A 27,393-nucleotide genomic window follows, 5' to 3' on the forward strand; every position below is an offset into this window, starting at 1 on the left:
TTACTTGCTCTATACTGAAGATACTCATTATATTCCTTTTTAGATAAATACACCCATTAATTACTTGTGGTGTTAGATGGAGCAACATGAGCATTTTGTAAGTGGTCGATCGTGCAAAGAATAGCATGTTCCACGAGTATGTCCAAGCCTATTGCAATAACTACACTTGAGTTGAGAATACCATACGTCATGAGAGTGTCCAAGCCTTTTACAGTAACTACCACCTAGGTCGAGGTCTTCCATAACGACCTCCTCCTCATCGATTCTTCATGGAATGTGATGTTTGATTTTCTGATCTCCTCAATAATGGTCTGGACTTAATCATAGGACTAAACCGAGCAAAAAAATCTGAGAACACGTTGTCGGAAAGGTTTTGGCTACAAAAGTCTTTTTTCGCAATATGATTTGACTTGAAAGCAGCAAGAAACAATAATAAGTTTTGAATAAAAGGTCTGAATCAACAAAAAAACAGTCGCTGGAAAATTTGATGGTCGTCGAAAAATTAATGCACGATGATTGGGTTTTCCTTTCTTAAGTTTTTCACCAATTCCCTGATACCATGTGAGGAATATAGTAGAAAAATATTATTGAATTGTTGTATCTAAGTTATGACATTGAGATCCTATTTATTGACATTGCATTAGGCTTCTTTTTCAACTATGACACTGACATTACAATTCTTTCCAACTAGGATTTTATATGTTATTCCTATTCCTACTCATATTCTAACAAATTTGATATTTTCTGAAGACTCCTAAAATATTAAAGTGAAAAATAGTATCTAGAAGTTAAAGGAAAATATATTTTATTTTAGTCTATATATTAGATTTTTAAAAAGAAAATCAAACAAATACATATACGAAAGCTCTTCCAGTTTCTATTTTATCAATATTTATTGAGATTATAATTTATGATGATTAAAAGTGAGCTTCATCATAAACTGTTTGAAGATCAAAGTGTATTTCTTAAACAACATTTTTTTCAAGGATTTTCAGAAAATATTGTTTTTATAATTTCTGCTTTTATATAGTCATTTATTAGATAAATTTTATGTTAAAAGTGCGCGCGCACATAAAATTAGATTAACTATAATCTGAAAGTCATTTTTTGATTGAGATGGAATGACTATAATTTACATTTTTGGCACTCTTTAAAAGTACTTAACTATGATGTTTGTTAATTGTGTTTATTTTTTAATTTAAAACTTAACCCTATCTTACGTAAATCTATGTTAATTACTTATGTTTGTCAACATTTATGGCATAAAATTACAGGGGAAAATAAAAAAAGGACTTCATGTTTAATCGACGGATAAAATTTAAAATAGCAAATTGTAAATAATAACAACAACAACATACCCAGTGTATTCCCACCTAGTGGGGTCTGGGAAAGGTAGAGTGTACGCAGACCGTACCACTACCTCAGGAGAAGTAGAGAGGCTGTTTCCGATAGACTCCCGGTTTAGGACTAATAACAGTATAACAACAACAACAACAACAAACCCAGTGTATTCCCACCTGGTGGGGTCTGGGGGGTAAGATGTACGCAGTCCATACCTCTACCTCTAAAGAAGTAGAAAGGCTGTTTCCGATAGACCCCCGGCTCAAGTCACGAGATACCACACAAACTCATAGTAAAGCACAGAACTAGATTACATAACATAAATACGGCACCCATAAGTATTAGAAAACAGAGGAAAGCACACAGATTCGTAATAAAACATGGAACACGGAATCATAACAAGGATAAAACCCCCACCAAGTAATTCCCCACACTAGCAACCCAAACCGGCCCTAGTATTCTGCCCTAATTCGCGTCCTCCAGACCTTCCTATCTAGGGTCATGTCCTCGGTGAGCTGTAACTGCTTCATGTCCCGCCTAATCACCTCACCCCAGTACTTCTTCGGCCTATCCCTACCCCGCCTAAAACCATCTAACGCTAGCCTCTCACACCTACGAACCGGGGCATCCATGCCCCTCCTCTTCACGTGTCCGAACCATCTCAATCGGGCTTCCCGCATCTTGCACTCCACTGGAGTCACACCAATCTTCTCCCGGATAGTCTCATTCCGCACTCTATCCCCTCTAGTCAGCCCACACATCCAGCGCAACATCCGCATTTCAGCCACCTTCATTTTTTGGATGTGGGAGTTCTTAACTGGCCAACACTCCGCTCCATACAACATGGCCGGACGGACTACCACCCTGTAGAATTTGCCTTTCAGCTTGGGCGGCACCTTCTTATCACACAACACCCCCGACGCGAGCTTCCACTTCATCCATCCCGCCCCAACACGGTGCGAGACATCCTCGTCAATCTCACCGTTACTCTGGATCACGGACCCGAGATACTTGAAACTATCCCTCTTACATACCTCCTGTGATTCCAGCTTCACTACTACCTCATTCTCCCGCCTTACGTCATTAAACTTGCATTCCACATACTCTGTCTTACTTCTGCTCACCCTGAACCCTTTAGACTCAAGAGTTTGCCTCCACACCTCTAATTTGTCATTCACACTCCCTCGAGTCTCATCTATCAGAACTACATCGTCTGCAAAAAGCATACACCAAGGCACCTCCCCTTGAATACGCCGCGTCACCACATCCATCACCAACGCAAACAAAAACGGACTAAGAGTAGATCCCTGATGCAATCCTGTCAAGACAGTGAAATGCTCTGAGTCTCCTCCCGCCGTTCTCACCTGGGTTTTCGCTCCATCATACATATCCTTAATTGCTCTGATATATGTCAGCGATACTCCACTCACCTCCAAGCATCTCCAAAGCACCTCCCTGGGGACTTTGTCGTAAGCCTTCTCCAGGTTGATAAACACCATGTGCAAGTCCTTCTTCCTTTCCCTATACTGTTCCACCAACCTCCGCACCAGGTGAATTGCCTCCGTCGTCGAGCGGCCAGGCATAAATCCAAACTGGTTTTCAGAAATAGACACTATCCGTCTCAGCCTCACCTCGACCACTCTCTCCCAAATCTTCATAGAGTGACTCAATAACTTAATCCCCCTATAGTTATTGCAACTTTGGATGTCACCCTTATTCTTATAGAGAGGGATCATGGTACTCCACCTCCAAGCCTCGGGCATCTTTGCCGTCTTGAAGATTTCATTAAACAATCCAATCAACCACCTTACACCAGCCTCTCCGACGAACTTTCAAAACTCCACTGGTATCTCGTCCGGCCCCGTCGCCCTACCCCTTCGCATCCTGCGAACAACCTCTCTAACCTCTTCTACCTTAAAACGTCTACAATAGCTAAAATCCCGACACTCCTTTGAGTGCTCCAGTTCCCCTAACACAATAGCTCTATTCCCTTCGTCATTCAAGAGCCTATGAAAGTACGACTGCCATCTATTCTTAATGTGGCCGTCCTCCACCAACACTCTACCGTCCTCCCCCTTAATGCATCTCACCTGATCGAGGTCACGACCCTTCCTCTCCCTAGCCTTAGCGAGTCTAAACAACTTTTTCTCCCCTCCTTTCCCCTGTAACCCTGCATACAAGCTCTCAAACGCGGCCGTCTTAGCTGCCGTGACTGCTGACTTAGCCTCCTAGCTTGTACTCTTTCCTGTTTACCCGCTTCTCTTCTTCGTCCTTACCCTCAACCAATTTAGCATACGCCCCTTTCTTGGTCCCCACTTTCTTCTCCACCTCTTCATTCCACCACCAATCCCCCCGATGATGCCCGACCCAGCCCCTAGAAACACCCAACACCTCACTTTCATTCTCCCTGATGCTCCTAGCCGCCCTATCCCACATACTATCCACGTCCCCCCTACACTCCCACACCCCCATTCCCGCCAACTTCTCCCCTATCTCCCACGCATTCACTGGCGTCAAGCCGCCCCACTTAATTCTAGGTCTACCCTCCTTACTCCTCCTCTTTCTATTCTTCTTTATACCCAAATCCATAACCAAGAGCCTATGCTGGGTCAAAAGATTCTCACTCGGGATGACCTTACAGTCCTTACACAATGCCCTATCCCCTTTCCTAAGCAACAAAAAGTCAATCTGGGTCCTGACTATCGCGCTTCGAAAGGTGATCAGGTGGTCGTCCTTCTTCGGGAAGCGCGAGTTCACCACCACCAGCCCAAAGGACCTCGCAAACTCCAATAGAGTAGCCCCCTCTTCATTTCTTTCCCCAAAACCAAAACCACCATGCACATCACCAAAGCCTCCCGGTAACGCCCCGATGTGCCCGTTGAAATCTCCTGCTACAACAATCTTCTCCGAGCTAGGCACGCCTCTCACCACCTCCTCCAAAGCCTCCCAAAACCGCATCTTCTCCTCCCCCTCCGATCCCACTTGCGGCGCATAGGCACTACACACGTTCAGGGTAAACCCCCGAATGACCAACTTAATAGTCATCAACCTATCGTTGATCCTCTTCACCTTTACTACCTGACCTCTAAGCTCTTCATCTACTAAGATGCCAACTCCATTCCTACGCCTCTCGCTCCCAGTATAACAAACATAAAAAGTAAGCGTATATAAACTAGTATGGTACGCAAAACAAACTAACAGTATAATAAACACAAAAGATATGTGCATAATAGACTACTACGGAATGCAAAATAAACCAACACCACTAGCCCCAAGATAAAACTACAGCCACAACATTACGAACCAGAAACTCCAGCCCCAAAGGAGCGCTTCCCTACTACCGAAGCGCTCCCACGCCCTAACCCTCTACCTTAATCCGCGTCCTCCACACCCACCTTCCTATCAGGGGTCATGTCCTCTGTAGGCGGGGTAGAGGTAGACTAAAGAAATATTGGAGGGAGGTAATTAGGAATGATATGGAGCAGTTAAGATGCCCGAGGTTCTTGAATGATGAGGGCAGAGTTTTGGTTGAAGACGCCCTTATTAAGAAAAGATGACAGTCGTATTTCCGTAGGCTTTTGAATGATGAGGGGGACAGAGGGGTTGTGTTAGGAGAGTTGGAGTATTCTGGGAAGTGTCGTGATTTTGGCTTTTATCGGCGATTTAGGGTATAGGCAGTGAGGCTATTCGCAAGATGCGAAGGGCCAGGGCGACGGGGCCCGACGAGATTCCGGTGGATTTTTGGAAGTTCTCTGACGGGTCAGGGTTGAGGTAGCTGACCAACTTGTTTAACAATATTTTCAAGTCAGCAAAGATGCCCGAGGCGTGGAGATGGAGCACGATGATTCCTCTAAATAAGAACAAAGGTGACATTAGAGTTGCAACAATTACCGGGGTATTAAGTTGTTGAGTCACACGATGAAGATTTGGGAGAGGGTGTGAAGCGGAGGTTGAGGAAGATTGTGTCGATTTTGGAGAACCAATTTGGTTTTATTCTTGGTCGCTCCAGGACTGAGGCAATTCACTTTGTGCGGAAACTGGTAGAGCAATATAGAGAGAGGAAGAGGAATCTTCACATGGTGTTTATAGACCTGGAAAAGGCATATGACAAGGTCCCTAGGGAGGTTCTTTGGAGATGCATGGAGGCGAGGAGGGTTCCCGTGGCGTACATTAGAGCAATTAAGGGCATGTATGTGGGGGCGAAGTCTCAGGTAAGGACAGTAGGTAAGGACAGTGGGAGGAGATTCTGAGCCTTTCCCAGTCTTGACAAGGTTGTACCAGGGATTAACTCTTATTCCGTTTTTATTCGCTTTGGTGATGGATATCACTTAGTGTGATATCTCGTGACTTGAGCCGGGGGTCTTTCGGAAACAGCCTTTCTACTTCATCAGAGGTAGAGGTATGGACTGCGTACATCTTACCCCCCCAGACCCCACTAAGTGGGAATACACTGGGTTTGTTGTTGTTGTTGTTGTTGGTGATGGATGTGCTGACGCGGAATATACAAGGCGAGGTGCCTTGGTGTATGCTTTTCGCGGATGATATAGTTTTGATTGATGAATCGCGACAAGGGGTTAATGATAAGCTAGAGATTTGGAGAGAAACCTTGGAGTCTAAAGGTTTCCGGTTGAGTAGGACCAAGACGGAGTACTTAGAGTGCAAGTTTAATGACTCGAGACATGAGGAAGAGGTGGTAGTAAAGTTGAATTCTCAGGTGGTTTGCAAGAGGGATAGTTTTAAGTATCTTGGGTCTACGATTCAGGGGAATGGAGAGATAGATGAGGATGTCTCTTACCGTATTGGGGTAGGTTGGGATGAAATGGAGGCTCGCTTCGAGAATTTTATGCGATAAGAAGGTGCCCCCAAGCTTAAAGGCAAATTCTATATAGTAGCAGTCCGGCTTGCTATGTTGTATGGAGCGGAGTGTTGGCCGGTTATGAATTCTCATATCCTAAAGTTGAAGGTGGCGGAAATGAGAATGTTGCGTTGGATGTATAGATTCACTAGGGCGGACAAGGTTAGGAATGAAATTATTCGGGAGAAGGTGAGAGTGGTTTCAGTGGAGGATAAAATGCGGGAAGTGAGGTTGAGATAGTTAGGTCATGTGATGAGGAGGGGCACGGATGCTCCAGTTCGTACGTGTGAGAGGTTGGCCTTGGAAGGTTTCAAGCGGGGTAGGGGTAGACCGAAGAAATACTAGAGAGAAGTGATTAGACGTGACATGAAGCAGTTACAGCTGACTGAGGACATGACCCTGGATAGGAAGATATGGAGTAAAAACATTAGGATAGAGGGCTAAGGGTGTGGTTGAGTTGTAGTCAGTAGGCAGGGGAATTGTGGTGTCCTTTGTTTGGCAATGTACTTTTTGTGGATGTCGTATCTATGTTATTTTATCATGTTCTATGCTTTTGATGTTTTTGTATACTGCCTTTTATACTGTCTTTTATCTTGAGCCGGGGTTCTATCGGAAATAGCCTCTCTACCTTGTTAGAGGTAGTTGTATGGACTGCGTACACTCTACCCTCTCCAGACCCCACTATGTGGGAATATACTGGGTTTGTTGTTGTTGTTGTACCTCTACCCCGCCTAAAACCATCCATAGCCAAAGTCTCACACCTCCGCGCTGGAGCATCAGGGCCTCTCCTCATCACGTGCTTGAACTAACGTAGCCTCCCTTCTCGCATCTTATCCTCCACCGAGGCAACTCTCACCTTCTCCCGAATAATCTCATTCCTTACCCTATTTTTCCTGGTATGTCCACACATCCATCGCAACATCCACATTTCCGCCACCTTCAATTTTTGGATGTGGGAGTTCTTAACTGGCCAACACTCCGCTCCATACAACATAGCCGACCGAACTACCACTCTGTAGAACTTATATTTAAGCTTCGAGGGCACCTTCTAATCATAGAGGACTCCCGAAGCGAGCCTCCACTCTAACCATCTGCCCCAATACGATGCGTGACATCCTCATCAATCTCACTATTACCCTGAATTTAGACTCCAGATATTTGAAACTCTCCCTCTTCTGAATGGCCTGAGAGTCCAGCTTCACAACCTCTCCATCCTTTTGCGACATATCACTGAACTTACACTCCAAGTACTCCGTCTTGGTTCTACTTAACCGAAAACCTTTAGATTCAAGCGTCTGTCTCCACCGAAAACCTTTAGATTCAAGCGTCTGTCTCCAAATCTCCAACTTATCATTAACTCCGCCCCGAGTCTCGTCAATCAGAACCACACCATCTGCAAATAACATACACCAAGGCACCTCCCCTAGAATATGTCTAGGTTAATTGATTAAAAAAGTTAGTACACATAAACAAAGATGAATTATAAGCTACAAAATAATACGAGAATAGGAATTGGGCCCTTAATTGACCCATTTAATAAAGCTGCCCAGTTTAATCCATGAATCATGGATTTTTGGTCCATTTCTGAACTGTATACCATTTGTATACCAGCCCGGTCTTTCTGCGTTCTTTCCATATATAAGCTATATATCGGTGTACAAAATCATGTGAACCCGCTCCCGACTTCGTCATGCATCGTATATCAATCACCTTTGACCTGTAGACCTCGTATATCAGGCGTATACTAGTGTATACCAGCAGCTATTTCTTCATATTAGTCCCTTTGAGGACTTGGATGGGGCAAAATAATAATAATATTTTAAGAATAACATTTTAACTTAAGCCCATTATTACTATATAAATAAGTGACAAAGAAAATAGTTTTGTTGTGCTTACTTGGATTATAACTATTTGGTTGGGAAGTTTGCCAACTAAAATGTTCTTGTAGCCCTCACATCAAAATTGATGGTATGAAGCCTTACATGTGGCTATTGTTTTGCCATAATTTTGTTTTAAAACTCCCCACATGGATCTTTGTAATTGGTTTCTTAATAGTGAAATGTGACAAATATTTTAGGACAAAGAAGAAAATAATTTAACAAAAAACAAAGAAGAAATATTAACCAATTACAAAGATCCTTGTGGGAAGTTTTAAAAAGGAAACTATGGCAAAACAATAGCCATGTGTAACATTTCATATCATCAAATTTGATATGAGGTCTAAACTTCACATTCTAATTGTTAGAATTCAACTAAGTACTACAAAACTTTTTTCTTTATATAGCAGTGATATAACTATGTACCGGAGTTGTATATATACACACAAACACATGCTATTTATACATTCGTTTTGTTATTTATCTTCTCTTGTCGGTAAAATCTATAAAGGGTGGGACAAAGAGATTGAGAACTGTTTACGAAAATTACGTCAGACTTCCCATTGAGAGGTGAAGAGGTGGGATTAGGCAAAAATATTTGTGGGTTTAGTGGTGGGCACTTGTCCACTTGCGGAAATGACGAAGTTTCCTAAGAAGTAAATCCAAATGGCATTATTTCGAGGGACTGAATATCTCAAGTTGATAAGGACTTTGCTATATGGGAATAAAGTGGGCCGAACAAATTTTCAAAGAAGAAAGTAAGAGATTGCGCTTCGCCTGCAACAAAAGTGGGCCGAATAGTCATTTTGTGTAATAAATAATAAGTGAAAATTAGACAAAATGTCTATTGGGTCAATATTCCTTACACAATATAACCCAATTATTATTTATTACACAAAATGGCCATTCGGCTCATCGTTGTTGCAGACGAGGTGTATTCTCTTCCTTTCTTCTTCAAAACTTTATATTCGTCTCTGATACATAGTTATACATCCTACATATGCGGCTATATAACATCAATATGTTACATATACATGCAGCCATTTTAGTTGAATTTTCTTTTTTTTTTGCCCGTACAGTTACGTAAGGTTACTACTATTCATTACTATTATTATGCTTTACCTTAGATTGCTTTATTTTGAGCCGGGGGTCTATGGGAAACAGCCTCTCTATCTCACTTTAGAGGTAGTGGTATGGATTGCGTACGCTTGCCCTCCCATACCCCACTTGGTGGGAATATACTGTGTACGTAACGTATCATTTGGTTCATTGGAAGAAAATAGAGTCCTCAATGCATGCATGTGTGCTGGACTGCTGGGAATCGACAATTCTCAATATTTGACTTGGCATCATGTAGGCAATAGTTATGAAGATTTTCCTATGAGGAGAATGTATTATCAAGAGGATGTAACTACTTAATGTGGATTAGCACTTAATGTGGATTAGCATAGATGGTCTGTTCTCAAAAGAGGTAATAAATCCTTTTGGAGTTAGTTTAGGAGAGATACCGTGAAGGGAAAAGATGTTTTCCACAGTACAAGGTATTCAGAATGGGTAATGGTAGGAAATTCAATTTTCGCGAGAAACACTTCTAGAGGAACATTTCCTTTAGGCTTTGGAACTGGTTAATCACAGGGAATCATATCCTCTAGGTGTTGAGTGATAAATAATAGGAATTATGCTATTTGACTACGAAGAATAGAAGACCAAGGATTACTTCATTAGAAAAAGGAGAAAACCAAGAGATCTCTTGGGACATTACTTTTAGGAGGGCTATACATATACAGGAGTTGGAAGGGATGATGGAATGCTGTGGAGGAAGGGGACCAAATGGTGAGGTCTTATTATGGGGAGCTAGCCATTGACGTCACAGGATGGGGAAGGTGTGGAAAAAGTGTGAGCCAAGGGAGAGGAGGAGGGTAGTGATGGATTGGTATATCCTTTATAAGGAATGGAAGAAGACCTAGACTGTCTTACAATGTGGTCACTTCACTAAGCAGCTGTCAAATCTCACAATTCCTTTGTTTGATTTTTCTTGGTAGACCTAACAATAACTAATGTCAGATTTCATAGGACGGGCAAGGAGAACAAGGTAATATAGAGGCCTGTGCAATTATGTATTTCTGGTTAATCTAGAAACCAGAAAATACATAATGGCACGGGAGGTCATTCCATAATATTGAGTGTGGATATGAATGTCTTTAAAGATGTTTTTTTCCTTAACTTAGACTTTTGGTGGAAAGAGAAGATTTTAGCATGTATGAGTTCTTGGTAATTTGATTAGATGATGGTAGTTGTGCCACCTAATACTGTAATTAGTTTGAAATCATCTTGGTGTGCTATTTGATAAAACTATATTGATCTATCCAAAAACAAAATCCTTAACAGCATTGTAACTGAGAATAGTTATATGATGCTTAGCTCTTTGAGAAACTCCTAGCCCATATGACTGTTGAGTAGTTCCAAAAATACGGTGCGGAAGTAAAAGATGCTAACCGATTTTGAGAAAGCTGAATACTTTTTAGCTCCTTGATTTGGTTGCTGGAGTTTATCTGTGTTCTTTTATGTGGCTGGTGAACTTTGAAAGTGAACTTGTTCAATGCAAATTATTAAATATTTGCTTCTATTTGTCTTCCTTCCCATATATTCAACTGGCTGTCCTTCATGTAGTTTGTGGCAGTGATCTTCTTGGTTTCTTTTTTCCTTTCTTTTTCGGATTCAAGTGATTCGAGTCCAATACCAATTCCATCTGAATAATTCCATATTAATATTTTTGTCCCCTCTTGTAGATGTGCCTTGACATATTGAAGTCATGAAATGGGTTTCCAGAAGCCGGGGGGGGGCGACATACTATTTGCTGAATGCTGAAGCATCGCGCTTAACTTTAGTATCTCGACACTTACATGTCAATAGAGAAAACATGTAGGGGGGGGGGGGGGGGGGGGGGGGGAGTGTCGATTCATTTTTAGCTTGTCGAGACTCTCTTAAACTTTTGGTGGTTAGTTACCATGTCTTATTTTGTGTACTTGATTATCAAGTTTGTACTATTTACAGATATCAAGTTTGAATTTCTGTACATAGATGCTTACGGTTAATGCTTCTCATGTAGAGCACACTTCCTCAGCGAGGTGGTGAAGTGAATCTAACATTGGGGGGAATTGACTTAAATAATTCAGGGAGGTAATTCATTCATCATTTCTGGTCATCCAATTTGTGTGCGTCTTTCTGCTAAGAACTGCTTGCTGTTCAGTGTTGTTGTCAGAGAAGATAAAAAGCTATTGACTGTACTGTTTCCAGATGGACGTGACGGACGAGCTTTTACACTTAAGGTGCTTCTACTTCTCTCTCTGTTTGGTCGAACCCCCCTAAAAAAAAAGCTTTCTATGCATTTGAGTTTTTTATAAGACTCTATGGTTAATTTTGTATCAGTATGTCTTGTACTCCATACTCTATAATCTCTGAGAATTGAATTGGCTGATCATAGCAGCAGTGCCAAGATACTATTAAATAATGGCATAATACATAAACGTGCCCTTCTACTTGGCCTCAACAATCTATGCCCTCCAACTTTGGGTGTGCACAAGTAGGCACTTAAACTTGTATAAAGTTGAACAAGCAAACACACACATTCTACGTGTCACAAGTGGCAACTGATTTGTATTATGCCACGTAGATGTGCGTGTCTACTTGTTCAACTTTAAACAAGTTTAAGTGCCTACTCGTGCACACCCAAAGTGGGAAGGTATAGATGCTAGCTGAAGCCAAGTTAATGGGAACGTTTATGTATTACTCCATTAAATAATTGTTTTTCTGAAACTATTAAATAATTCTTTATTTCTTTATGATAAGTAATTGACGAGGCATTCTATCTTCTTAGATTGACAAATGACTCATTTTGTATGTGTAGAATTGCTGCACTTACAACAAGTATATGTGGAATCTCCCGGCACCCAAAATAAATGCAATCTCATTGAATATTTATACATGTGCCCGAATCATACATCAATTGAATTTTCTCTATTAAGCCCCAAACGTCCTACTGCAGGCAGAAACATCTGAGGATTTGTACGAGTGGAAGACTGCCCTTGAGCACGCTCTTGCACAAGCCCCTAGTGCTGCTTTGGTGATGGGACACGATGGCATTTTTCGGAATGACGCTACTGATTCCTTTGAAGGGTCTTTCCATCAATGTTAGTGTTCTCTTTTTATGTTATCTGCCAGTACAGCTGTATTTATTGAGTTTCATCTTCAATGCGCAGATGAACATTGATCTTCATTTTTCATAATTTTTTAAGCAGTTTACTTTTCATTCAGGGAAGGATAAACGCCCTGTTAAATCTTTTGTTGTTGGGAGACCAATTTTGCTTGCCTTAGAAGATATAGATGGAGGCCCTTCCTTTCTTGAGAAGGCACTGAAATTTCTTGAGAAGTATGGTAAGCCCTTTATCCCCTGGAAACAGCATCGTGTAGAAAGATGTTGACAAGCCCTTTGGTCTAGGTGACACAGTGACATTGTTGTGCGACCTTTTTGGTTATTTTAGTACTCCAATCAGAGTTTTCTTCAATTGCTGTTACTTTTCTGGTCTAGCTTCCTTTCCATTGTTAGAAAGCTTTCTAATTAGGAAGAAAGAGGAATGGTTCAAGGACAAAAAATTTAACTGATGGAAAGGTGGATGATCTTAGAATCATATTGAATTTGTGAAGAAAATTTTCCTCTGCAGTGTGTGTGCACATTGTTTTCCTTACTGAAGATGCTGAATGGGTGCAGAGAGAATTATATTCTGTTTTAACTTATTCTGGCTATAATTTTTTTTGTTTTGGCAGGTACCAAGGTCGAAGGTATATTACGGCAGTCTGCAGATGTCGAGGAAGTGGAGCGGAGGGTAAAAGAATATGAAGAAGGTAAATTTTATTTTTGATGGATGACATCTTCCTTATATATTGGAACATTTGGAAGGAAGCTTGTATATTATCTGATGCTATTTTTTTTCACATAGGAAAAACTGAAGTATTTAATGATTTCATATGTTTAGATGGAAGATTGTATTCAATGGATCTTGGTTCCATGATTCCCATTGAGAATATTTTGTATGCTAGTTCTATATTCTAACTTTTGTATTCGAGCAGACACAATCTTCCCCTTGTAACTTTTGTTTTTATGCATCTGCTTTTTAATGAATATCCCTTATTCTATCAAAAAAAATAAAAATAAAAATAAAATAGTGTGTGTACTAGTTAGAATCAGTTAGGCAGATATTGTATTAATGTACTATTGATATCTTTCCTAGTTTAGAAGATGTGTATGTACTATTTTTTTTTTTTTTGCCTAAAAAATTTGTATGTACTAAAAGCGAACTTCTGTTTGTGTTTCATGTCCATTTCTGGACTCATGTTTTTAGATCTTGATCTAGTTTTAGCTATAGCTTCACAGGAGGAAAAAGAAATTTATCCTGCAGCCTTCCTTTGGTTGATAATAAGCCTGGTTGATAATAAGCCACAAGGACAGTCAGAGAGGCCAAAGTTGACTTTTTTTCTTCATACCATTTTGTTGTTTTTATTTCCATGCATATTGTTTATGCTGACTTGAATCGGAGCCTTGGAGTAACGGGTAAAGTTGTTGCCATGTGACTAGGAGGTCATGGGTTCAAGCCTTGGAAACTGCCTCTGGCAGAAATGCAAGGTAAGGTTGTGTAAAATAGACCCTTGCGGTTGGGCCCTTCCCCGGAACCTGCACATAACGGGAGCTTTAGTGCAACGGGCTGCCCTTTTTTTAATTGTTTATGCCGAGTTGATAGACATATTAAGATGTGATTCAGCCTTTCTTTTCTATCTGTTTTTTGTGTTTTAGAAATCTGGTCTAGCCAACTGCTACACCATCAGAGAACATGATCTAAGAATTTGTAGGAGTTTTTATGTGCCCTGCTGTTTCAGAATAAGATATTTTCCTTTGCTAACCTATGTCAAACTGTTTGAAGGCAAAACTGAATTTGGCCCCGGAGAGGATGCTCATGTAATTGGTGACTGTGTTAAGGTAGTGGTCCGAGGAACTTATTACTTGTTGAGACTGTCATCTCATAGCTGTTGAATATCTTAATTCCTTTAATATAATTGGAGCTACTCTTTATGCAGCATGTGCTTCGTGAGCTGCCCTCATCTCCTGTTCCTGCTTCCTGCTGTACGGCTCTGTTGGAAGCTTACAGTAAGTAAACTTGCCAACATTTTTTAAGAGATTTTTACAGTTATTTCTCTGAGTATTTAAGTGCTATTTACTTCAAGGTTATTTCTAACAACCATCACAGTCCCTTCCTGTTGCTTCTCGTAGTTTTTCTTTTCACAATTCTGCTTGTTTTCTAGTATCTACTGTATAGATCCAATGAATAGAGTGCCGTAATAAATAGTTCAAATGTTTAGGCTCCCATTTGTCAAAGCCTGAAGGGCTTAAATTAGTAAGGTTTGAGAAATTTAAGATTTTATTGAAACTTTGGGAGGAAATTAATTCATCTATTTCTTTGTGAGCTGTATAAAGTGTCAAGATATGAAACTATCTGTTGGTCCCTTTGTTGGTCGCCGGAACTATTTGTGTTCAGTATGGTTACATGTGTACTTGCTTGCATTTAGTTAGCATTCTACAGTTTAGTCTGTTAAAACTTAGACAGATCAGTTTTCTAACTTGTAGTTGTTTCTTTTTTTGGCCCTAAGAAATTGATCGAAAGGAAGCCCGAGTTAATGCTATGCGCTCTGCCATTCTTGAAACATTTCCTGATCCAAATAGACGCTTATTACAGAGGTATACACTTTTTGTAGTATGCTGATATGGTTGTGTATTTCTATTTTTGATTTTTGATCCCGCATTTTTAGTTTTTGCTACAATCTTTTATGGGTTAATGTTTTTACTAGGTGAAAAGTTGTTGTTGATAGATAATGAATATGTTTTGGCAATTGAAGTCTTACAATCTCTTTGTTATAGTGGAACAGCTACAGAAATATGTAATGCTGAGTGGATCATCTGTAATTCCTCGGCTTTGTGGCCAAACATATAATTGGAATACTTACTGATTTGTGGATGTCACAAGAAACAAAATAATTTATGTGGATATATCAGTATGGTTTGCTGGACAATTGTTTCTGCCTGTTGTCCACTAATTTTTAATTGAGACAGACTGTCTTTAATCTGGATTTTAAATTGTTATGGTTTGCTGGACAACAGTTTCAGCGCCTGTCCATTAGTTTTTGGTTTAGACATATTAGTTTAATCAGTGCCAAAATGTCAAGAAGATAAATGATGAAAAGAGAAGGATCTACATTTCGGGCCATCAATTTGCTTCCATACGTTAATTTGTGTGGACGGCCCAATAACTTTCTTTCATTCAACAGTTCTGTGTGTAGCACCAAATTCACGTGGTGCATCATTGTAATGGTTGATTAATTCTTTTCATTTAGAGTGAACTTTATTCATCTGAAACTTGATTGGAGAAAGTGGCGAACTGAATGGAATTGATTTTCTTGAGGAGCAGATGAAAGTAAGGAGTCAAAAGGGAATGTTTTTAAATACTTCCACGAACATCTTTCAGGAGGTTTATAAAATAATAAGTAGTCCAAATTATGATTAAAAACAATAGGCCAAATAAAAAATGTGCAATTGGTCCATCTATAGTTCCAAAAGCTGAATAGGGATTACAGTGTACTATTGTGAACTGACCGAGGAATCTCTATATTCTTCAAAAGAGCTATATGATGGTTAAAAGTTCATCTAGTTGACTATTATTAATCTCAAAAGGACAAAGTTGATCTACTTGATTATCATGTCCTGTTTGTAGTTTGGCCTGTTATTGATGGTAGAAAATTAATTACCCAGAACAACTTGCTGTGGAGCTATACATCCATATTGGTGCTATGCAACTATAGACCTGCCCTTTCCCTATTCTCCAAATGGTATCACCCATTTAATGCACCTCACTGGTTTATGCTGTACTGGCCTGTGTCTCTACGTCTCTATTTGCAATTATCCTGATGAGAGGTGGTTTAACCCCCAGTGATATTCTAGCGAATCTTAGATATTTTCTTTTATTGCCATGTTGTATGTCCATTTTGCAAACTTTTCAAGCAAGAAGATTAGTCATGAGAGGAGACACTCTTTAAATCCTCAGTTTTCGAGTAATATACTTCAGATCTCCGGTAATCTGTATGTTGATTTGAGGAAGATGAATTTTATAGGTTAATATTAATATTTTTCCTTTGTCTAACAGAAAGAAAGCTATCATTTTACCAACCTAACTTGTGACGTTGCTAGTGTAGAATTCTGAAGATGATGTATACAATTTCTTCTCATGAATCTGAAAATCGGATGACACCATCTGCTGTTGCCACTTGTATGGCGCCATTACTTTTAAGGCCTCTTTTAGCTGGTGAATGTGAGTTGGAGGATGATTTTGACGTCAATGGTGATAATTCTGCTCAGCTTCTTGCTGCTGCTAATGCAGCCAATAATGCCCAGGCTATCATTACAACCCTTCTTGAGGAGTATGAGAATATTTTCGATGTAAGTTGCTCAATCCTTGATGACAAGAAAAAAAAGTGAATCTTTTAAGAATTTATATCTTTGGAATCTAAAAATGTGCTTTCGAGGTGTGATTCTCTTTCGTTTTCTTCCCTTGATTCACTGTTGTTGTTATTTGGTTGGTCAATCCTACATTATGCGTATCACTGTATCTGTAGCACTAGTCTGTCCTCTGCGGAATTTACATCGCTGAACGTGCTTCGCTATTCCTTGTGTTTTCTTGCAGGAAGATAATCTACATAGGTGCTCTATTTCTGCAGATTCTCAAATTGGCCATAGTGGGAGTGAAGAATCATCAGATAATGAAAATATGGATATTAAGGACAATGGTTATCATGATGCTGAAAATGATGTTGATCCAGATACCGATGAGGATTGTGATCGCATATTGAGTGGTAAATTAAGTGAAAGCAGTGGTTCCGCTGCCAGTGATCTTTACGATTATAAGGTTCTTTCTCTTGTTCCCTTCGTGCTCAATGAGTAAAGGTTCTGTGTCTTCTATTTGTTTTATTCCTATTTTCCATTATAGTCTTATAGTCTGTTTGTTCAAGCTTTTGAGAAGTCAACAACATAATACCCAACGTAAGTGTAATCGCACAAGTGGGGTTTAGGGTGGGCTGTGTTGTGCCCAAACCTTGCCCCCACCATGTGAAGGTGGAGAGGCTATTTCTCGAAGACCCTCGGCTCAAATAAAACAATTGAAAGCACGTTCGAAAAAGGAAATACAGTAGTGAGGAGGTCATGTTGAAAATAATAGAGAAAAGAACATTAACAACAACCTTAACCATACCCTGTGAAGGCAGAGATGCTGTTTATGAAAGACCCTCGGCTCAAGTAAAACAACTGAAAGATGGTTTGAAAAGGAAATACAGCAGTGAGGAGGTCATGTTGAAAATAATAGAGAAAAGAACATTAACAACAACTATTAGTATGACAACAGAAATACAGGAAATATCAAGGTGTTTGACCATAAAGGAAAACTACTTTAGAGCAGCAGCAGAAGCTATATAGAAACAGCAGAAACAGAAGCAGGGAATTAAGTATTTCAAGACCGAAATATGCTTACCAATTTTCTAAAATTTACAAAGCTATTGCTCTGTAAAATTGTCCCGTAGATAACTTTTAAGTTCACTCTCTTTTTCTCCAGTTTCTTTTCATTTGACAAAAGTCACTTGTTTCTTTGATGACTCAAATTGACTTGTTATAGAACAGAATGTGAGGTTATGACCATACATATTTTGCTTAGTAGATTGAGTGTCATTGTTGATTACTTCTAAACTTTAAAGTAAAGGCATGTTAGGGACTATATTTTAAAGGACGCCAATCTGAACAAAATATAGTGGCGTTTTAACCATTTTTTCTCCTTAGTCATTTATGCACGAAAAACTACCCTACAATGAGTTGGCAGAAACTCAGAGAAAGTTACTTCGATATTTGTGTCATCTGGCCTTATAGTTGTTAAATTCCTTAGATGGAGTATGTGGAATTTAGAACCCCTATAGACCGTGTGCTAAGTTGTGTGAGTTTTTATTTGGATTGCATTGATTTCTGTGCAGGGGTTTGGAGGGAATGATTCAGATGTTGGATCTCCTAGAGATGGTTATTTACAAGGAGTGAAATTGAAACCAAAAGTGGACTCTCAGATGCTTGCAGGTTCTAATGTCCCATTGAATGAACAACTGGAAAAACGTGGAAATGAGATAAATGCTTTCCGCGAATTAGCTGTTACTGAGTCTCAGAGATCCATGGGTGAAATACTCTCATCTATGGATCCTGGGCCACCCCTCGGTGTCCCTGGACCTGATTCAGGCATAGAGAAACCAAGCGGCAAGCTAACACCGTCAAATCAGAATGTCAAAAGGTCAACATTTTGGGGAAGAAGCAATGTGAGTGTTATCATTTATTGTGAACTTCATTTTCCAATAATTACCAATGTGTGCAAAAGATGAGGCATTAGTTCCATGATTGCATTTGGAATGTTGATTTCTGTTAGTAGCGAGTGCCATTTTACTCATGCTAGGCATTCACAAACAATATTATACAACAACAATAAGTAGGATAGCTTTTCTGCTTCCATGGATGTATCATGATAGCTAAATAAGGAATCTGATCTTCTGATTGTTACTTCTGCACAGGGTAGAAGTACTCCATCAACAGAATCAATTGATTCTTCTGGAGAGGAAGAGTAAGGCTTCTTTCTCTGTCCTGGTATTTAGAGAAACTTATTTTGGAGTTTTGGTTAATTGAAATGCGACTCCGTCTTGATTGAATAAGAATTATGAATTGGTGTCTCTATGGTACCAAAGTGGATTTTAATTTCTTTTCCACATAGATGGTTTTATGATCAGTAAATTGTGTATCTTGTGTTTGGTCAAAGTTGGGAGTAAGACGAGCTTCTGTGATGTGGGAGCAGTAGATTTTTCTAGTGCTAACAGATGATGTACCTTTAATAGCTGTGTGGCTGAATTTAGACCAGCCTTTTCTCCTTCAACTGAGACTAGTAAAATGAAGATACACTAATAAATAGTCAAGTGTGAGGCGGGGTGATTACCACAATGCAAAGTTTTGGTGTGCGCTGAATAAAATATGCCAACTTCAGGGAGGTTTTAGGTATTCTGCCTATCAAAAATTTATGATCTTTAATTTAATGAAACAAAAGGAGGGGTAGGGGGACATTATGCGATTAAGATTCTTTTATTTGAATGAAATTTTGGTGGACATATGCATCTTTTCCTTGCTGTATCAGACTATTTGGAAATTGCTGCATTCAATTGTCAGTGTCCCAACGCCATCTTATGTCAGCAACTGCTATTTTTGAAAATATGCATATTAATTATTATACTTGCAACAACTACAATAGTTAATTTGGGAGTCACACGATGAAGATTTGGGAGAGGGTGGTGGAGCGGAGGTTGAGGAGGGTAGTGTCTATTTCGGAGAATCAATTTGGATTTATGTCTGTCGCTCGACGACGGAGGCAATTCACCTTTTGCGGAATCTGGTAGAGCAATATCGAGAGAGGAAGAGGGATCTTCACATGGTGTTTATCGACTTGGAGAAGGCGTATGACAAAGTCCCTAGAGAGATTCTTTGGAAATGCTTGGAGGCAAAGGGGGTACCAGTGGCGTACATACGATCAATTAAGGACATATATGAGGGGGCGAAGACCCGAGTAAGGACAGTGGGAGGAGATTCTGAGCATTTCCCGGTCTTGACAGGGTTGCACAAGGGATTGACTCTTAGTCCGTTTTTATTCGTCTTGGTGATGGATGTGTTGACGCAGAGTATTCAAGGAGAGGTGCCTTGGTGTATGCTTTTTGCGAATGATATAGTGTTGATTGATGAGTCGCGTCGAGGTGTTAATGATAAGTTGGGGGTTTGGAACCCTGGAATCTAAAGGATTCAGATTGAGTAGGACCAAGACAGAGTACTTGGAGTGCAAGTTTAGTGACTTGAGGCGAGAGGAAAAGGAGGTAGTGAAGTTGGATTCGCAGGTGGTTTGTAAGAGGGATAGTTTTAGGTATCTTGGGTCTATGATTCAGGGGGTGGAGAGATTGATGTGGATGTCTCTCACCGTATTGGGGCAGGTTGGATGAAATGGAGGCTTGCTTCGGGGATTTTATGCGATAAGAAGGTGTCACTCAAGCTCAAAGGCAAATTCTATAAAGCTGCGATCCGTCCGGTTATGTTGTATGGGGCGGAGTGTTGGCCTGTTAAGAACTCTCGCGTCCAAAAGTTGAAGGTGGCGGAAATGAGGATGTTGCGTTGGATGTGTGGATTCACGAGGGCTGACAGGGTTAGGAATGAGATTATTCGAGAGAAGGTGGGAGTGACGTCGGTGGAAGATAAGATGCGGGAAGTGAGGTTGAGATAGTTTGGTCATGTGATGAGAAGGGGCACGGATGCCCCTGTTCGTAGGTGTGAGAGGTTGGCCTTGGATGGTTTCAAGCGGGGGAGGGGTAGATCGAAGAAGTACTGGAGAAGTAATTAGACGTGACATGGAGCAGTTACAACTTTCTGAGCACATAACCTTTGATAGGAAAATATGGAGGAAAAGCATTAGGGTACAGGGCTAAGGTGGGTGGTCGAGTCGTAGTCTGTAGTTAGGAGGGTTTGGTGTAGCTTGGTTGGTAGGTCTAGGGGTGGGGGAGGGGGGTCCATTGTCTGTTTGTGTACTTTATTGTTGTATTATTTTATTCTTGATGCACGCTTTTGACGTTTTTGTCCTTTGTCCCTTTGTCTTGAGCTGGGGGTCTATCGAAAACAACCTCTCTACTTCCCTACTTCCCTGGAGGTAGTGGTATGGACTGCGTACATTTTACCCTCCCCAGACCCCACTAGGTGGGAATATACTGGGTTTGTTGTTGTTGTGCTCATTTATTTCTTTGTGCCTTTTAAATTTGCATTTTGTATTCTGTTGATTCATATCCTTTCTGTAATTCAACATTGGAAGAGACGATGCTTCAAGTAAGCTGGAGTGACACTCATTTCATGTTTCAAAGCTTGTTTGTTGGTTATAAACTTTAGAAGATTGCCTCTATGAAATGAATTTTTTGGGCCTAGTACATTTGTTTGTTTAACCTTTGTTTAATCCTTTTATCACTCAAAAGTCTCTAAGATGGGCCTTTTTGACATGTCAACAGGCTTGCTATACAGAGACTTGAGATAACAAAAAATGACCTGCGTCATAGGATTGCGAAGGAGGTATAGATCTCAGTTTGAATTCTATTTTATAATTCATGATTTCTTTTTTTTGATGAAGGTAATATTGTCAGCATTAAGGACATGCTAGAGACCTCCACAAACTTCCCAGGAAAACAGGGAAAACTAGTAGATTACATCGATCCTATAAAGTCTAAAATCTGTGCATCTTCTTCTATCCCTTCTTCTTTACACCAAAAATAAAAAGTAGTCAAGCAGGTCCATTTGACTCTATCTATTAGGTTAGCTTTGTTTTCGAAGCACCTGCTGTTTCTCCCCTTCCAAATTGACCACCAGATGCATGATGGTATTTTACTCCACTTTTTCTGAGATCTTCTCCCCCCTCTTCTGATCCAGCAACTAAGAAGGTCTTCTGTATGCTCAGGCATAATCCACTCAGTTTGTGTTGATCCCAGAAATAGATTCCACAGCTGTGTAGTCACTTTGCAATTCGTGATTCATGATTTCATGCTCTCCTTTGCTTAGTTCATTGAGTTTTATTTTGTGTTAGGCAAGAGGAAATGCTATTCTACAAGCAAGCCTGGAGAGACGAAAGCAAGCTTTGCACGAGCGTCGCTTGGCCCTTGAACAAGATGTATGAGAGTAATTCATCCATGATAAGACCACAAAGTGTTGTGCATTTAATCTAATTTATGTTGTTTCTTGGTTTCTATTTAATAATTTAGCAACTGCATTACTCAATTGCATTGCGTGATTCTTGATAACCTTTTGCTTCTTTTCCTTTCTATATATGCATATTAACTGTAATTTATAAAAATATTTTTTTCCCATATTTTATGTGGTTAGTAAATTGTTGGCTTCTGTTGAGTAATATATATCCCTACCAATCATCCGTTTTTCTCTAGTTGTCCAAGTTTTCATATTTTAGTCACAATTGTAAATATAGCTGGGTTTGCTATCTAGTGTGATTGCTTATTCTTTTCAAGATGTGTTCTGCACTTTGTAAGCTGAAGTTTATGCACTTACAATATCACAATTTTTATGTAAAAAGATTAAACCACATGTAACATTTATGAAGGTGGCTAGATTACAAGAACAGTTACAAGCTGAGAGAGACTTGAGAGCTGCTCTGGAAGTTGGTTTGAGCATGTCTTCTGGACAGTTGTCAGGTTCTCGTGCAATGGATTCCAAGGTTGTGGTGATGATCTGGTAACTATGTTGTTCTCCTTCCGTTGATTTGCTCTATCTAATAGGTGTATTACTTTTATGAAGACTAGGGCTGAGCTTGAAGAAATAGCTCTTGCAGAAGCAGATGTGGCTAGATTAAAACAGAAGGTTGCTGAGTTGCACAATCAACTTAATCAGCAACGGCAGCATCATTATGGCTCATTAGCTGACGCTTGCGATCGTTATCGAAATGGGTCAAACCATAATTCTCCGTTGTGAGTGTTATTTCAATTTTTTGTACCTTTTCAAGTGTCCTTGTTTCAACTTCAAGTGCTTACTGGCATGCAGGAATTGAGAATGCTATTGTTGTTTATAACTGAAAGGAAGAGAATTCGTTTTGATCATGGGCTGCTCTATTGTATCATGTCAATATAACTATCTAAACTATATACCAAATTTAAGTCCAGTGCGAAGTGTTTGCCCAAGCTAATGATATCTTTTCTTATTCCTCGTTATAACCAGAAAACCACTTGAACCATCACAACTGCTAGTGATGCTGCCAATTATTGCTTGTCATGATAGCTCTTCGTAAAGCCATAGGACAAGGATAAGAAAGAGAATTTTTAGGCCATGAAAATAAAGAATCGATACACCCCACATCCCCTGACCCCACTTGATGATTAGCTTCAATCCTAAGTACTAATTTGTCTGCCTCAAGTACTGCAGTTTGACGTACTTGATGTCACCCTATCATAGTAATTTGGCTGAGAAGTGCTTGTCTTGTAACTGACAAGTGTAAATAAGTTTTAGTGATGCTATGTAGTCTAGCAGTGGAAGTTGCATGTTTTTTATTTCTAGCAACATGTCATGCATTGGGTATGCCATAATCACAAGAAGGCATGTTTCTTGTAAAATGAACATTTATCTCTGCATTGTTTTTTCTTTATCTACATGAAATATTCTAGCTTACATATTTAGCAGCTGTTTTGTCTTTGTTTTTTTCTGTTCCTTTTTGTGGCTGTACTGCATTTATGTTAAAGAGTAAATAGATGCACTGTCCCATTCCAAAGAGAACGAGGGAAGTGATCCTAGTTAGAGCATTGCATGCACTTTCCGTTTCTTTGAATATACAAATTTCGATAAAGTTTTCCTATACTTACCAAGTGCATTTCGTCTGTAGGAAATATTACCAGCAAGATTTTGACACAACACTTGCTTTCTGTAATCATGAAAGAAGGCAAAGGAATGAGGTGATTTTTTTCTCCTGTATATATTGGTTTTATATATGTATAGGTGGTCATGATTTGGTATGAATAATTTTGGCCTTGCGCACATTCTTCTCGAATTATGTCTTCGTGATAAAAGTTAAACTTGCAGCATCCTCTCCGATTATGCACATTCTTGGTCATGCTGTCAGTGATGTGTTTTTGAGCGATTAAATTGTGCATTACTGTATTCTTTGGTACTTTATGTCCCTTATTAATGGCTTCTTTCTATTTCTCCTCTCCCTGTTATGCTGGTCTTTGTTTTTTTAATTGCTACTGGGTGGTCAAGTGCCGTTGTCTGAATCTTCAGTTTCAAGACCATGGTTTGTTGTAGTAGTCTGGGGTGGAGAGGCTGCTATTGGGGAATAGATTCAATTGCCCTTTATCTGGCTTTACTTTATATAATTAGTAAGCTAATTTAAAAAATCTTCTCTTGATATTTTACAAGTTCTGTACTTTTAGCTCTAAATGTGGTGTCTTATCTGAAGATAAAGTGAAAGCGAATTCATGTAAATGAATGTAGTCGTCAATCTCATCGTTAGTTATTCAAGTCCCTACCACTTTTCTGTTCGTCTGTTTCCTTCGTAGAATATGTATCTACTATCTTTTCAATTGTTACGGTATAATATATTACTCCCTCCGTTCCAATTTGTTTGACCTATGTTGACTTGGCATGGAGTTTCTGAGAGAGAATAAGATTTTTGAATCTTGTAGTCCTAAATTAAAGGTACGTCAAATGTACCAAAATGTCCTTTAATCTTGTGGTCTTGAATATGCCATGTGGAATGTTGGAATTAAGAAGTTGCTAAAAAGGGGAAGAGGCATTCATTTTGAAACGGACTAAAAAGGGAAGTAGGCCAAACAAATTGAAATGGAGGAAATACTAATTAGTTGCATTATTTCTTTCTGTTTTCAATTTGTGAATTTCTGCATTATTTCTCTCTGTTTTCAATTTGTGAATTTCATGTCAAGATTAGCATTTGGTTCTATCAATCATTTCGAAGCTGAAAGAATATGGGCCGGTACATCATCTGATATTAAAACCTGAAAAATATTAGTGAAAAGTTTCTCTGGTTTTCAGGCTTCTACGATGACATTTATCCCGGGAGCATGCTATAAAATTTGTCTGAGATTTCAACCTTTTTTTTTTATTTGGAATTGGCAGAAAACTGAAAGGTTTTTAAGATATTGAAACAGAGTTGTTAAGGCTGAATTCTATGGACGAGAAACGTGTGAATGATTTTCTGATTAATTTCCTTACTCGGTAAAAGTGAAATAGATGCAAATTATGATGTTTTAGATGCTGGAAGTAGCGTAATTTTCTTTTATTTATAAAGAGAATTTAATGCAAATATTTCAGATTGTAGGTTGTGATTTATAAAATGATTTGTAGATTCTATGTTTATAGTTTATAGAATTTTCTTATATGGTGAACGTTCCAAAATGATGCAGGAATTGCTGGGTTCAGATTTGCGGAATATGAAAGGACAAATACTGACATCTGCCTCTGGTATTAGGCAGCCTGCTCGGAAACAACTCCGCGAGACAAGCTTAAGTGATTCTAAGAGTACTGAAGCATCAACCAGTTTGTCTGTGGGTGAATGTGGTGCTGTTGATTCTTCCCCCCTGCATCCCACTTCAAAAGCCACTGAGGTAACAAGTGAAAACTTCTTCCTTTTGTTCTCACATGAATTCACGCATAAGGTGGCACGTGATGGCTCCAAGAAATCAGTGCATGTGGATGACCCCACTGATGTAAAGATAATACCTCACAATTTAGCTTAAGATCGTTTCTGTAGGTGGTATCTGAGTCACCTTGTCTGCAGCTCGACTTGACTGTTCCACAGGGTATCTGCTACCCCTCACTAGTATAAGTATCGGGTAGTTCTGCTCACCAAGGCTACTTGGGCAGAAATTTTTGTTTCTTTTGGAATTTGGACCCTAGACTGTTCCAAGCGATACCCTTAAGTGCCACGTTAGCCAGATTTGGACCGCTGTTTTCTTGTATCACTGTTCAATTTAGCCGTATGAGAATAGTATAAATATACACCAGAGAGTTACCACCTTTTCTATGATCCATGTTTGTATATTTGTTTAAATGTTAAGTCCTATTCATGGCTATTTATAAGTTTAATGTCATTTTATGTTGTCTTTTGACCATCCATTTGGCAGGTGATGGATTATACACGACACCCTTCAGCTGCATCTTCTACCTTGGTCGAATTAACAACACGCCTTGACTTCTTCAAGGAAAGACGCTCTCAGCTGATGGAGCAACTCCATAGCCTTGACCTAAACTATGGATCAACATCTCACCAACCTATGTATAAACCTTCATCTCCTCCATGGAACTGATTGCAAAAGGAAAGCTGCAAAGCTCCCAGCATTTGTATATCCTTCGTGTACTATAGCCTATAGGTTTCTCAAGTACTCTATACCTTGAGTTATCATTATCGTTCTCATCTTTGCCCTTTCATTGTGATCGTGTTGTTGTTATCTGTCTTGTTAAGTGATCTCATTAATTCTGAAATTCACACTTTAACATAATAAATGTATATTATTGTGTTGTCTACTAGACAAGGCACCTTGCTGCGTGCAGTCAGAAAATTTTCTTGTATATTTGATGTTAGTAAACTTTTGAGGCATGTCATGTTATTTGTAACTTTGAAACTCAGATAATTGTGTCAGATGTTCCTACTTTTAGTTGGAAGTAATTGCCATAGAGACATTTCTCAGACTGTTCACTGATACTGGTTACTGTTTCAAGACTATTGAAGTCACTTTTTATATATAGAAGTAGAATTTTGGACATAAATATCAGTAACTCACACGTACATGTGAAATTCTAGCATAGTGTGCTGGAATTTTGAAGTGAAATTCTCTCTGATTCAATCATTATTACTTTTTTCGTTTTTCTGCCTTTTTTCTTTTTGTTTTCCATCCATTGTCCGGTACTTGCATTGGTCTGTGACTAATTTGGATTTGTGAGCCCGGTAGGGGTGCTTTTTGGAGTAGCACTCTCTACTAAGGATTTTTCATATCCAAGGCTCGAAATCGAGACTTTGATTAAGGGAAAAGCAGTCCCATATACTGTCATAATATCCATTGGTGGTGTTTGTTATTCTGTCATTGCTTTATTAGTGCTGTTTTGAGCTTTCTTTGGTGGAATTGTCTGTTGTTTTAAGATATTATGGCATCAATTTCTGTCGTTTGAGAATGCAGGATGTGAAGAAACCAAGCCTCTTCCACATGTAATTAGCTTTACAGCTCATTATTTTCGACTTTTTAGTTTTAGTGTATGTGTTTTGCATGTGTATTTTGCGTTTATTAATAAAAGGAAGTGATAATTGTATTACCATAGCACAATAGTTAATCGTACACTCTTTCAACTCTTCATTCTCAGAAGGCTTAATTCGTCTTATACCTTTCACCTAAATTTGGTGGATTTTATGCAGGATTCATCTCGACTCGCGCCTTTCTTTGCATCTCGATTATTTATTCATCCTACGTACTTAGATTGGACCTTATAATTTTAAATTACTTGACTCAATTAAGAGAGCTCGATCTTAGCTCTGTGAAATTATCTTCTACTATTACTCAAAATGTATTTTCTTATTTAACAATTTTATGGCTTCAAGTGATGACCTGAAACTGTATGCACCGTCAAAA

At 39.3% G+C, this 27,393-nt stretch overlaps 1 protein-coding gene across 2 annotated transcripts in view; it reads left to right on the forward strand.

Moving 5' to 3' along the window:
- Nucleotides 1-26,468, forward strand: part of LOC107875420 (rho GTPase-activating protein 7) — a 39,707-nt gene extending 13,239 nt beyond the window's left edge. Inside the window, exons 4-22 of one of the 2 annotated variants that reach the window (XM_047395200.1) lie at nucleotides 11,183-11,253; nucleotides 11,324-11,402; nucleotides 12,119-12,263; nucleotides 12,388-12,507; nucleotides 12,898-12,975; nucleotides 14,049-14,104; nucleotides 14,203-14,272; nucleotides 14,773-14,860; nucleotides 16,369-16,612; nucleotides 16,857-17,078; nucleotides 18,187-18,516; nucleotides 18,766-18,815; nucleotides 21,274-21,334; nucleotides 21,843-21,926; nucleotides 22,371-22,484; nucleotides 22,565-22,734; nucleotides 23,640-23,709; nucleotides 25,177-25,377; nucleotides 25,897-26,468. In XM_047395200.1, the coding sequence (XP_047251156.1) occupies nucleotides 11,183-11,253; nucleotides 11,324-11,402; nucleotides 12,119-12,263; nucleotides 12,388-12,507; nucleotides 12,898-12,975; nucleotides 14,049-14,104; nucleotides 14,203-14,272; nucleotides 14,773-14,860; nucleotides 16,369-16,612; nucleotides 16,857-17,078; nucleotides 18,187-18,516; nucleotides 18,766-18,815; nucleotides 21,274-21,334; nucleotides 21,843-21,926; nucleotides 22,371-22,484; nucleotides 22,565-22,734; nucleotides 23,640-23,709; nucleotides 25,177-25,377; nucleotides 25,897-26,079 (2,436 nt within the window). In that variant the 3' untranslated portion in view covers nucleotides 26,080-26,468. Of the gene's footprint in view, nucleotides 1-11,182; nucleotides 11,254-11,323; nucleotides 11,403-12,118; nucleotides 12,264-12,387; nucleotides 12,508-12,897; nucleotides 12,976-14,048; nucleotides 14,105-14,202; nucleotides 14,273-14,772; nucleotides 14,861-16,368; nucleotides 16,613-16,856; nucleotides 17,079-18,186; nucleotides 18,517-18,765; nucleotides 18,816-21,273; nucleotides 21,335-21,842; nucleotides 21,927-22,370; nucleotides 22,485-22,564; nucleotides 22,735-23,639; nucleotides 23,710-25,176; nucleotides 25,378-25,896 lie in introns of those variants that run through there. The other variant, XM_047395226.1, reaches the window with a different exon arrangement.
- Nucleotides 26,469-27,393: the final 925 nt, after the last annotated feature.

The sequence above is a fragment of the Capsicum annuum genome, chromosome 1 (genome assembly GCF_002878395.1).
Source record: "Capsicum annuum cultivar UCD-10X-F1 chromosome 1, UCD10Xv1.1, whole genome shotgun sequence".
In the NCBI taxonomy this organism is placed as follows: Eukaryota; Viridiplantae; Streptophyta; class Magnoliopsida; order Solanales; family Solanaceae; genus Capsicum; species Capsicum annuum.